General features: G+C 41.0%; 2 protein-coding genes, 1 long non-coding RNA gene and 1 other non-coding gene across 8 annotated transcripts in view; 3 read left to right on the top strand and 1 right to left on the bottom strand.

Moving 5' to 3' along the window:
* Positions 1-179: 179 nt before the first annotated feature.
* On the bottom strand, positions 180-9,609 carry LOC147318069 (cilia- and flagella-associated protein 157-like). Of its 4 annotated transcripts, none has more exons than XM_086257701.1 (9): positions 9,357-9,609; positions 6,750-7,021; positions 5,620-5,773; positions 4,699-4,966; positions 4,292-4,431; positions 1,811-1,961; positions 1,310-1,446; positions 1,086-1,220; positions 180-467 (listed from the first exon to the last, which is right to left on the bottom strand). In XM_086257701.1, the coding sequence occupies exons 1-9, from the start codon at positions 9,518-9,520 to the stop codon at positions 386-388; spliced, it is 1,503 nt and encodes a 500-aa protein (XP_086113827.1). In that variant the 5' UTR covers positions 9,521-9,609; the 3' UTR covers positions 180-385. The 4 variants fall into 4 exon arrangements, with proteins under 4 accessions (XP_086113827.1, XP_086113830.1, XP_086113828.1 ...); XM_086257704.1 differs by having other exon boundaries at positions 1,310-1,443; XM_086257702.1 differs by having other exon boundaries at positions 5,620-5,770.
* Positions 1,979-2,050, top strand: trnac-gca (transfer RNA cysteine (anticodon GCA)). Its single transcript has one exon. It is a non-coding gene; the product is annotated as a tRNA-Cys (tRNA).
* LOC147318070 (uncharacterized) lies at positions 2,477-5,162 on the top strand. Its single transcript, XR_015124291.1, has 3 exons — positions 2,477-2,977; positions 3,620-3,727; positions 4,032-5,162. It is a non-coding gene; the product is annotated as an uncharacterized LOC147318070 (long non-coding RNA).
* Positions 9,610-11,307: 1,698 nt separating the features above from the next.
* dmrt1 (doublesex and mab-3 related transcription factor 1) overlaps positions 11,308-12,937 on the top strand; it is a 32,938-nt gene continuing 31,308 nt past the window's right edge. Inside the window, exon 1 of one of the 2 annotated variants that reach the window (XM_086257708.1) lies at positions 11,308-11,721. In XM_086257708.1, coding sequence (XP_086113834.1) covers positions 11,506-11,721 — 216 coding nt within the window. In that variant the 5' untranslated portion in view covers positions 11,308-11,505. The remainder of the gene's footprint in view (positions 11,722-12,937) is intronic. The other variant, XM_086257707.1, reaches the window with a different exon arrangement.

Here is a 12,937-nt window from a genome sequence, read left to right as displayed (position 1 = left end):
TATATTTGACTGCAGATCAAGAGGTCTCTGGTTCTGGTACTTTCATCTATTGTCTCAATATGCAAATCTATGAAATGCTGAGGAGTGTGTGCTGCAGCTTCCCAGAACCCAAAGTGCTGATCTTCACTCAGTAAAGGCATTTTCAGCATTCTGTAACAACAGCCAAGCAGAATCATGAAGACTGTGATAAACAACATTTATAACATGTTTCCTATTTCACTGCACAATAACAGACAAGCTGTTTTCATCACAGCAGGAACATTATTAGAGTTTGTTACAGAGGCGTCACCTTTACTGTAACAGGCTGAGCTCACAGGAGTCTCAGTCGATGTCAGACTGAACTGCAACATAATCGACAGTTTTTAGGAGATGAGTTTTGTTACTGTCACTTGAGTTTGTTCTGTTTGGAGGTCACAGCTGGATCGGTGAGCTTCACAGAGCTGTCCGCCTTCAGACTCGACGGTTTCCTGGATATGAAAAAAACAGAAGAAGAAGAAAGTCAGGTGACATAAAACACTTAAAGCTAAAAAAGGGAAACCTTCAGAGCAGCGATGTCAAACTGCTTCAGTGGCCACCTCTCTCCATCACTGAGTCGGTCTCAACTTTACGGCATTTAAAACATGTTTTTAATAACTGGTTTATTTTGATGCTGCTGAGGCTTCACTGACAGCTGGATGCTGACACCAGTCGCCCTGCTACGCCTCCATGATTGTGCCATTTGGAACAATCTACTTTTCTTTAATATTTATCAGTGTGATACTCAGATTACGTGTGTCTGTTTGTTATACAGTTTATGGATGCAGTTTGCTGTGGGGAGAAGATAAGTCAGCATAACAACCTCTCATTGCTTTAACACAGCGAAGGCTACAACACCAACACTGAGGCTCTGTCCCTCTTTCACATACAGTCTATGAACTGAACTACTTAAATAGGAGGATGTTGTCTGCCTGATATCTAAACTGATGAAGGAATGGAGAGTTTAAATGTTAGTTGTAAACAGCTATATCATATAATAACTGCAGCTGTAGCTGTGATCAGACATCCCCCTGCAGGCCCTGAAGCTGAGCTCTGAGGTCCTCACAAACCTGCTGGAGCCAGCTTCCATCCTGGGGAGCACGTTTTTGTGTTTCAGCGCGGGGCGAGGCACAAAACCCAGATCTCCCGGCCTGTAGCGGGCCAGCTGGAACTGGAAACTCCAATCTGGATCCAGACTCCTTGTTCTACACAGACGATAAAGATGCAGGATTTCTGTCAGTCATCAACCTGTCAGGTATTTGCAGACCATCTTAGCGAGCACTGATTTTATTACCGGGCTGCTGCAGAGTCAGCCGTCTGCAGCTCGTTCACTTTGCCGCTGTCAGCAGCAGAGCTGGCAAATCCGTCTCTGCTTAAAAGCACCAGCATCCTCTGCATCAGCTGCTTCCACTGGTCCACCTCTGAGTCCTGCTGCAGGTGAAAACAAGACTGAAACAGTCTGATTGGCTGAGATAAAGACCTCACCTTCTTCACTGGAGCATGGAACCATCGTCATCGACAGAGAAATAAAATGAATTCAGTTTGCTTGCAACAACTTTGTGTTTTACAGATAAATTCCACCTTGTCATAAATCTTTTTTTCATTTCTGTATTCTAAAACATAAAACGTTAATGAGGCGAATACCTCGTGTGTTCTGTGTTAGCTGAAGGTTTCAGACTTTTACTTTGAAATGATGTCGGTCTCACTGAAGCTCACTTTTCTAAAATCGAGCAGTCGGTCAGAAAGTACGACACTGTCATCTGCACACGTTCCAGAGTCAGCGCTGTCATCTTACCATCAGTGCTTGTCTGAGAGCAACAGCTGCTTCCTGAATGATGTTCTTCATCCTGCTCCTCCTCCTCCTCTCCTGTTGAAGCTCCGCCTCCAGCCGGCTGATCTGAGCTCTGTTTTTACTGCACTGTTCAGACAGAGAGGCCTGATTCTGCCTGAAAGCACAAGCAGAGGGGGTATAGCTCAGTGGTAGAGCATTTGACTGCAGATCAAGAGGTCTCTGGTTCAAATCCGGATGCCCCCTGAGCAAATGTTATGCCACCCTGAGTTACCTGCCATCATAGTTCAGAGCAGGAGTGGGAATGTGTTTTAGATGTGTCCTTGATCCAACACAGCTGATCTAAATGGCTAAATGACCTCCTCAACCTGTCCTGAAGTTCTCCAGAGGCCTGGTAATGACCTAATCATGTGATCCAGGTGTGCTGACCCAGGGTGAGATCACAGGAGACTCTCCCCTTTAAGGAAAAGATCACTTTCTACTCCATATAATTTATTTTTCAACTTCAAAACAATCCTTACTCTTCTCCATCCTCTGCATTTAAGCCACCTTTCTTCTGATTGGTTGCGTCTTTCAAACAGGTTTGTCCTGAACAGTGCATATATGGCAGAAATGATAATGATAACAGGCTGACCCTGACATGTTTAACTAATAATAATAAATAATGAACGATATCAGTGAGTACTTGCAGTCAAGCCTCCAAACTGATGCACAACTTTCTGTTTTCTGCCTGAATCTGAGCCTTTAAACTAAAATACACTTTTCTAGTTTTGCATGTAAAGAATTATTCATTTTGAATGAACACGTTTCCTGTTGTGTTTCTATGTACAAATAATAATTTATGGAGTTAAATGTACGATATTTCACAGACACTGTTTTGTGTGGCCGTAGTTAACACGTCAGGTCAAGGCTGCTCTTATCTTGCAGCGTCTCTTCTCTGCATGTGTGAAAGAGGGATTTTTTGAGCTCTTGGCTTGGAAACACAGAGGAGCAACTGAGGTGGAAAAGAAGGAGGCGAGCACTCAGAGTCACTGATGACAGCAGCTGGGACCGCTGCAAACGTCGCTTTCTTTGTCTGCAGTGATGAACAAGGCTTCATTGTGCAGAGATCTGCGTCTGCCTGAGAAGAATGCGACCTTGCTGATAAGAAAAGTAGCAAAGCAGAGCAGAGCAGTGAGTAATGAGCATTTAATGTTCATATCAGGCACCTGTTTGAGTACCTGCTTGATGGGAGCCACAAGTGCTCTTTTCTAGAGGCATTTTTTTAGTGTGTGTGTGTGTGTGTGGAGTCCTGCCTGTGCCCCTCACAGTAACATTTAACGATTAATCACAGTGTTGCTAAATAACAGGCTCTGGGTTGCATCAGTCACATGATGACCATTAACCAATGATTGCCCTTGACAGCAGAGCGCGCTGGTCACGAGTCAGGAACGAGCTCTACAGCACGCAGGAGTATTAGCTTGTTGTGTACACGTTGGTCAGTTGTGTTGTGGTAACTGACGAATTGAAACAAATGAGCGTGCTGTGTGTAAAACCGCGTGACAACCATCACCTGTCCTTTTATTAACTGCACAAGTAGTAGCTGCTAACTAACTGGGTGAGGCTGTCATGGGTCTGTGGGTCTGTCCCCGTTTTATGGAACATATTTATTTTTACAGGGCTTTTCCTCCCTTTATGGAGGGCTTACATTTAGTATATTTACACAGAGTGAGAGAGAGTGTGTGTGTGTGTGTGTGTTTGTGTGTGTTTTGCCTTATGATTCCAAGCACTGTCACCAATCTTTGCATTTTATTATTATCTCACCTGTTTAATCAGCTACATTCTCTCCAATGGACTTTTTACCGTCTACGGTCTCAGATCCACACAGCCCCGCCCTCCAGCCCCGCCCTCCAGCACTGTCAGCAACAACATTGTACCCATCAGGTAAAACTAGTTTCTTGATGAGTGTGGGTTGTTGTTCCAGGCTGAACGCTTCCCTTTTTAACTTTGAGCCCCGCCCCTTCAAACCTCTGCACTGCCCGGGTTCATTTTCATTCTGAATACAAATTTCTGTATTTCTGCTGCACTAATGTAAAATACTAGTTTATGTCTTTGTATTGAAGTAAAACAAAAATGAGTGCACAAATATTTTTCTATTTTTAAATATTAATACATGAATTTTCCAGCAATCATAAGTAAAAAAGGAATAAACTATAAACTACTGTGGGTGTTTTCTTGTCTCGTTCAGGGAGGCCTCATCATCATCATCCAGCCATCAGCTGCTACCAGTAACAGGATTCAGTGCTTTTATGTTTCCTGTCTGTCTCTTTTGTGTCTCTGTTGTTATTGATTTATTTGATTACTTATTATTGATGAATCTCACTGTGGAGTTATTGCTTGCATATAAACGTACCACAAATGAGACTACGAGCCCGTATGTGTAATAACTGCACCTGCTGCTTTGCTTTCATGAACGTGAAAACCTGAGTGAGACTCATCTGTACGGACGGCAGAGTGAACTTTGACCTCAGCGCCTCCATCTTGCCCAGGGCTCCTGCGTGTTCGGTCTGAAGCTGCTCGAGCCGCTGCCTGCAGTCCTTCTGCTCCACCTGCAGCTGCTGGCACTTCTCTGTGAGCTGCTCCACCACCTGATGGAGAGAGTTGGGTATGGATTTAGAGTGAATCCCTTGTTTTTCACGTTAAGAAGACGTTGGCGTTAAACACGATGAAAGGGACTGGCACTGGGAGCACACTGTCTAGTGCTGGTCCACTTTTCAGTAACCTTGATTTAACTAAATAAAATGTGGATTATTTGAAGCCACTGTAATCTGAGTGGACAGTGAAGCATGACTGTGGTTACACTGCATTTAAAATATTAAGTTAAACTTAAAGACATTTAGAATTCCTTCTCTTACCTTCTTACGGACGCAGCTGGTGCGTGACGTGTCTCTGAGCATTTCTTCCAGGTTTTCCACATCCATGCTGAGCTGACTCTTGCAGCCCCGCAGGGCGGCATTCTCCTCCATCAGGATCTGCACCTGCTCCGACAGCTGCCCCACGCGAGCTTTCACCTCCGCGTTCTCCTGCAGCGCCAGCCTGGTCGTCTCCGGGACTTTCTGGTCCACCAGGAGCTGCACCTCTGCTGCCATGGCTGCAGCGTGAGACTCCATCTCCCTCTCCAATCTTTGGCAGGACACAAGACAAAGAAGGTAAAATCAGAGGGTATTTTAGGTGGATAATTCAGGTATGCAGCCTTGTGAGGAGACACTGACGATATTTGTGTATTTGCTGTGCAGTAGATAAGGTGAGTGTTCTCATATATATATAGCCAGATATTTAATTCAATTCAATTTTATTTATATAGCGCCAAATCACAACAAAAGTCGCCTCAAGGCGCTTCATATTGTACAGCAGATACAGAGAAAAACCCAACAATCATATGACCCCGTATGAGCAGCACTTTGGCGACAGTGGGAAGGAAAAACTCCCTTTTAACAGGAAGAAACCTCCAGCAGAACCAGGCTCAGAGGGGGGCGGGGCCATCTGCTGCGATTGGTTGGGGTGAGAGAAAACTTATTTTATGCCCTTAAATTTATGCCTGCAGTTTCAGAGCTTCAAAGGAACACGACCCTTGGTGGGACGAGGATCACATAAAGGAAAAAACATTAGTGCTACAGAGGCAGGATTAACATGTCGTCCTGAAGACAAGCTGCGAGTTGCTGCACTGACACGGATTTGTTTACAGTCTGAACTTAAACTAGTTTCTACGAGTGGACTCGACCCGGGTAATGAAAAGAGTCTGTGCTGTGATTTTTATGTACTAAAGTGGATTCCACCTCCTCTTTTCCAGCAGCGCTTTCATCTCCAGGCTGTGAATGTCATCCTTGTGCTCTTCCTTCTGACTCGCCAGCTGCTTCTCCAGCAACTCTAAGCTGGACATCATCTCCTCCTTTTGCCCCTGAAACGCCTCCAGGCTTGCAAACCTCTCTGCTGGAGGGGAGAAGAGGAGAGTTTAAATCATTCCCTGAAGCCAGTCTTTGCTGAAATAAACCTCCTGAAAGTTTAATGGTTCCTGCTGGAAACACTTGCATCCAAAAGAAATCTGGGCTGGATTTTCAAGGAATACTATAAATATAGGAATACTATAAATATAGGAATACTATAAAGCTGAGCTCCTTTTAACATCTTTGGCAGGGAGAGGCTGATAGAGGCCTCTTCCAGCAAATCACTGTCAGTTCTTTTCAGCCTTTCCAAAAGTAAAACCTTTTTTTTAATTTTAGTATTATTAATTTCTATATTTGAGACAAAACAAAAAGGCTTGAATTGGAAGGAAAACTTTTGAGTTCCCACATTTGAATTCTTGTGGCAGACACTTCATGGTATGATACAACATTAAACTAATGTTTAAGAACAGGCTTCAGAAAGTTAAATGGAAAATGTATGTTCTCCTGAAATGCAAAGACATATTTAATTTAACATATTTAAAATATCACTAGATTCCAAATAATGTAATCATTAAGATTCCCCCACAGAGCTTTATTAATGCTACACAGACAGGGACACACACCGCCCTCATAAATATGAACAAATACTTTGGAGTAAAATCCATCTGAAATGTATAAAATCAAAGGTTTATTTATTCAAATAATTGATTATTGAGGAAAATATGTCTCGGTATAAACTGAACTCATACCAGTCGTTTGACCAGATTCCATTAAAATTAGTTACACATAAACGTTCAAACAAAAGAATGCAGTGATATTTTGTAATGATTGTGAAAGCATATGTTTGAAATAAAAATGAACTGAACTGAAAAGGGAGGAAGATCCAGAAATTTCATCTTTTATTTAAAAAAAAAAATCCTTATTATTATTTTAAAAATCGAATCCCTACCATCACTTTGATGTTTATGTGGATACCCTGTGGTAAACTCTGATGGGCTACATGCTAAGAGCTGAACTTTTACCGAGTGCTATGTTTTCTTTGATAAGCTCATCAATGCGGTTCTGAAGCTCCTGCCTCTCCCGGCTGTGCCGCAGCTGCAGGGTGTCTCTTTCCTGATCTGAAGCCTGCAGCTGGTTCTGCAGCCGCTGCGACAGCTCGCCCACCTCGTCCTCCTTCTCCAACAGGGAACGCTTCAGGTACGCGATCGTGTCTCTGTTCTCCTGCTCCAGTGTGCTGCGCTGAGTCAGCAAGTCTTTCCTCTGTCTCACAAGGTCATCACATTTCAGCTGATATCTGAGGGGTTAAGGATGACAGCTTCAACGATTTATAAACTGCATCTGGCCTTTTCTGGATTTCAAGCAGCTCTACAGCTCGAGCAGAGCATGCACTGTCTGAGTGACCTCAAGCTCACTCAGACCGATGGATGCCTGAAACAAATAAATATGTGAAGGTCTCGAGGCCTGTAGAAACCACAGTTTTGCAGGTGTGAGAGTGATATTTTATTTCCAGCTTCTCAAATACAAAATATCTTTAAAACAGGCCAAATCAGGTGAATGTTTTTGACAGATATTAAAGCTGGAAAACTCTAAAAATTATTCCCAGTGTGACATGTACCAAATCCAAATGAACTTTTTTTTTTTTTTTTTTTTTTAGAAAAAGCAAGTTTCCAATACTTGAAAAACAAACAGACACTTTCAACACTTAATTTTCTTTTCTTTTGAGAAAATTCTGACAGTAAGCACCTAAAATTACTGACACAAGACAATCAACTTGCCTGAAATACTTTAATATTTTTTTGAACCTTGGTTAGTTTCAAAGTCACCACAAAGCAGTGTGAGAAACATGAGTCTCACACTGCAATTTACTTTCTTTTCTTTTTTAAATAAATTTTTATTGCTTTTTGCAACAGCATACAAAGGTCTGTTTTCCCAGTAATATGCTGCAGTAATAGGAACCCTCCCCCCTCACCTCCCACCCTGCTCTCTTCCAAACTTACATCAAATAAAAAACATATAGAATATGTGTACATTCGTACCATATGTGACATTTATACATATTGAAGGAAACAAAAAAGAGAAAAAAAGAAAACAAAAAAAAACAATAGAAACAGCTAGCACAGACTAAACAATTTTCCCCTCATCCAAAACGGAAAAATGTTCCACGGGCTTCTCCACATTTAAAACATGTATCTGGAATTCTGTTATTATATTTGTTCAATTTCACCAGTGTTACATATGTTTGCATGATCCAATTATATTGTAATAACTTTAGGTTAATATTAATCGATTGTTTTTGTGATTTTAAGCAAATTGGCTTCCATGTCTCCTCAGAAATATTAATATTTAGGTCCTTTCTCCGAGCTTCTAACTTAGAAGCTGATGTTTCTGGAGAGGCAGAGACAATCCAGTTATAGAATGTTGAAATTAAGCCTTTATTACCACCTTTTTCCACCATTAACTCCTCTAACTTACTTAACTGGGGAACGTTGAGAGACTGATTTTGCATGGAAGAAATTAAGCTTCTAATCTGTAAATACTTTTGAAACTAAATCCTCAAATGAGACCATTATTCCATCACAAAAAAGATCACCCACTTTCCTAACACCTTTTTCTGCCCAACCCTGGAACCCTGCGTCCAAATTTCCTGGTGCAAATAAAGCATTCCCCCCAAATAGGACTAACCTGAGAGAGATTATTCTTAATATTCATCATTTCTTTTATTGTAAACCAAACTTCAATCATATTTCGGGCTATGGGATTATTTGTTTCTTTCTTTAATTGTTTTGGCTGTGCAGAGTATAAGTACAAGTTTAATGGCATTTTAAGAGAATTTGCTTCCCTTCCCTCCCAAGATGGGGTATTTTGGGATGAAAAATAAAACATTATTGTCCTTAGTTGAATAGCCAGATAGTACCAGTAAAAATTAGGGGCATTTCAACCCCCCTGTATCAAAAGGGAAGATACAACAAAGACAAGCGAATGCGGGGATGCTTCTTGTTCCAAATAAACTCTCTGACTAATGACGCTGGTTTGCTAAACAATCTTCCAAGTGTCTCCCTTTAGCATTTTTCTCATGCAGTATAAATACTGATTTATGGTTTGGACGTGTGCAGAGGGTTGGTATATAAACTGGACAGAGGATGTTAAAGAAGGAGCTGCAAGGAAGAAAACAGGAAGACCACGGAGAGCTAGTGTGGGAGAGGAGGATGTTAGAGACGATGCTCTGCTGTGATGACACTTAAAAAGAGAAGAAACTTGTGAATATGTTGGATAGAAAAAAATGAAAAGTCACTTTCATAAGTAAATCCTAGTACATGGCATGTGAAAGAAGCATGTAGTAAATGTTTTGTTGTATTTTGTTCATGTGAACCTGCATTAACACACTTTTCAAACCCCCTCATGAAGGAACCCCGGGATCATTGTTATCTGAGCGCACCAAAGAATGAAGCGTCTCACTGTAGCTTGTAAAATCAGTTCATTTCAATGAAGCTTTGTAAATTCAGCCTCCATTATGCTAATGCAACATTAGATCGAGTTAGCAAATAAAACATATTTAAGATATCATTACAAAGTGCTTTTTACTGCACACACAATCACTCTAAACATTACGGTAAACTTAAACGGCTCACCGCTCCAGCTCGTCGGTTAAATACGCTATCTGTGTCAGGTAGAGGTCCTTCTCTTTGTCCGCAGACCCGCTTTTCTCTGCAGGAAACTCGGAGTTTTCCTTTTTCGGTGTCTTCTTGTTTCCATCTCGTTTGTCGCTGCCTTTTCTCTCCGTCTTTCTGGGCATTGTGTCTCACAGAAAGTTAGCTAAAGTTTCCGCCGATAGCCCGGCGCGAGAAACTAAACGGCACCGTTGCTAGGCAATGCTGCCTTCAGTGACTTCTCGGAAACGGTGACGACTTCTTCTTTAACCTGATTCGTGATTGTGAATTGACTGAGATTTAAACTTTCTTGATAACAATTTAATACATACCGTACTGGAATAAAATACTTTCATGCCTTTTAAATGTGGCAGAGCTAATATATATTTCCATTCTGTTTAATATGCCATCATTTTCCCTTAAAATTCAGTTAATGTGCAATCACAAATAGAACTAAATGCATAGAAAATAAGAATGAAAAGAAAAGAAAAAAGACACTGGCGAGTACAAAAGAAATTGAAGACTGAGTTCATGATTGTAGCTAAAAGGTATCAACGGGGGAAAATATCAATATAATACATAATAACAGTGAAGCAGCATTTGAACTACACACGGAAAGCTTCAGAAACAATTCAGAGACTAAAGTGTCGAAAATGAAAGAAACTCTTTATATGCTTTCACTTTCAGTAGCACAAATTGGTTTTGCCATCTCCTTGTGTCCACCCAGGTAAATTAAATATATAAAGACAACGTTATTGCGTGGCCATTCATCATTTCATTTCACTGCTTCATCAATGCAAACAAACCTCTACAGACCATTGCAAAAAGAAGGTCTGAGACCTAACTACAGGTATTCAAAGCCAACTTCATACCTACTTCTTGTTGCATGGTATACTCAGTTTAAAGCATAAATCATTGTGGGGGCTGGATTACATAGTTGGCTTTTATTGGCTCTACTGTTCATTTTACACTGATGATCATTTCAAAATAAGTGTCTCTCTCTGAGCTGCTGAGAGGCAGCATTTATTCATATTTATTATAAAGCGGTGGATGATAGGCACATACGTTTTCCATGTTGGTCTGCTGTGTTTTACAGGCCTGCTTGGACTGGATTCAGACTAATGGAGATGTTACCTGCATTAAACTGCAGACTTTATCACTGCATTATAATCTGTCATTATAACCTTTAGAGGCAATTAAACTCAGTGTTGCAGCCCTGCTTTCAGTTACTTTAGGACCTGAGCCAGTGAAGTGTAGCAGCTATTTATTTTGACTCAGTGATTCGGGGCTGCTTTTTAATTGGCAACTTTGTTTTATCCCCCTCCGTTTGGCTGTAAGGATTTTAATTGGCTGCCTCTGAGCTTCACCTCACTCCCTGTCTATAAATCCACCGGGCTGACTGACGGTGCGGAGGTCAGCTCAGTTTCAGCTCAGTCAAGCTGAGCAATTAATTAATTCACCAGCAGCCAAGGTGGGAAAAACACTGCAATAAATATGTTTCAGTGGGAAGATACTATAAAGAATATTACACTAATAGTAATAGTTATTTTAATTTGACAGGCAGAACAATTTCCTGTATTTAATTTGGGGGATAATTGGCATGAACCGTAGTTAAGTTAAATCTTCAGATTATAACACAGAGTCATGGTTATTTTCTGTTACCCACTTGGCCCACGCGTTGGTCCTTCAGACTGCAAAGCTGGCACAGACTGAGTTAAAGTCCAAAGAGTATGCCTTTTTTCACTCTGCAAAGCCATCAGGTGGCCTCTGAGGACACTTTTCTGGTCGCTGCACCTCATAAGAAGAATTGTATTGAATTTTAAATTGTGTTTTTGAGTCAATATTTTTAACTCGTGACTGGAGAGAGAAAAACGGGAGGCCTGCAGAATGATGCTTCTGTACTTCCAGCTCTCTCCCCCGCATTGTTTCCTCCCACTGGATCCCAGGCCTTCTGGGGAAAAAAACCAAAAAGCAGGGTGTGGAGGGACAGGGACCTTACAGCCTCCAGCCTGGCACCAGTGCATATCTTATCAGCCAGCCTCTGCTTGGGCTCAGCAGCAGACCTGTCCGTGTGCACACGTCTTCTCTGGGCAGGTCCAACAGTTATCAGCACTCCTTATTGCCAGGACCCATGAGCCAGGACCAGCAGAGTAAGCAGGTACCGGATTGCAGCGGACCGATGTCCCCCAAAGTCAAGAAATCCCCCAGGATGCCCAAGTGCTCCCGCTGTAGAAATCACGGATACGTGTCTCCACTGAAGGGACACAAGCGCTTTTGCAACTGGAGGGACTGCCAGTGTCCCAAATGCAAACTGATCGCGGAAAGACAGAGAGTCATGGCGGCCCAGGTAACTCAGTTTAGGCGCCCGTTAGCGCGGCTAGCTGCAGCTGAGAACAAAACTGCTTTTTAACACCAAGCCAAAGGTTTTGTGACCACACACAGCCACACAGGCTGTTTGGGACTTTCTATTTATGTCTGTGGACTTTTAAACCCTGTTTGCTGCGGGTGAGTCTGTTCATTAGTAATAACCACCCAGAAAGCAGCTAGCCAAGTTCGTACAGAGCTAACAGTTAGCTGCCTGACGGAGCTAAAGTTCAGGGTTAAAATGTTCCAGCAGCTGCTCACATTTATAAGATACTTACAAAAAGCAAAATGAATTCATTTGTAACTTTGTAATTTAAAGTGACAATTTAAGAGTTTGTAAAATAACATTTTAAATGTATTAAGTTACTAAAAATAACCACATGTTTTTTTTCCTTTCAAAGAATATTTTTGTTGGTTCTTCCAGTATTTCCCCCACATTGATATCTACTGTTTTTTCTTTGAGCTTCTTTAAATCCATGTTGTTGATTCTGCTCTCATTTTTAATGATCTATCCTGTAAAGAACGCTTTAATAACTGAAGTTTATTGTCTTTTTTAAATAGACTGTATTTAATCCTATTGAAAACCTTTTTTTTTTAGCAGGAAACGCAGCAAAATTTAGAAATCAGTGGCTTTTAAAGTCAGTAGTGCTGCATAATTTCCTCATTTTCTAAAGAACAGATGAATAAGTTGGTCTAGCGTGGTCAGGTGTGTGAAAACTGATTTGGAAAACTGTTTAAAAAAGTTATTTGGAATTTCTGCTTGAAAGTGACTCTTACAGAGAACTGATACTAACAAAATGAGCAGATAAAGAATTAAAATGTCTTTTTAACTGGGTAAAACATCATGTTTTACTCGTGACCCTGAGATACATCGATGCACAGAGCTGTCAGTTTACAGAAAGCTGAGCTGATCACCTGATTGATTACACCAATCATTGATTGATTGTTTGTTAATTTATTTCAAACATGTAAACAATATACAGGTACATTTAGAAAAGAAAATAAGAGAGAGAGAAAAATACTATACAAAAATCAATACATTTCAATATTGCTACCATTCTGATTCATTTACACGTTGAAAGGGAAGAAGTACACACTTATTTGATCCCACCCCTTTGCCATAAATTATCATTCAATATTTAGTCAGCTTCCTTACTGATATAATTTGTAATAAAAATGGTGAACAGATTTCTAATATA

Source organism: Aulonocara sp. 'chitande type north' Nkhata Bay, linkage group LG12 (assembly GCF_057382095.1).
Source record: "Aulonocara sp. 'chitande type north' Nkhata Bay isolate Kocher_YH1m ecotype deep benthic linkage group LG12, A_spYH_male_GT1.1, whole genome shotgun sequence".
Classification (NCBI taxonomy): Eukaryota; Metazoa; Chordata; class Actinopteri; order Cichliformes; family Cichlidae; genus Aulonocara; species Aulonocara sp. 'chitande type north' Nkhata Bay.
This window is presented reverse-complemented; position numbering and strand designations above follow the sequence as displayed.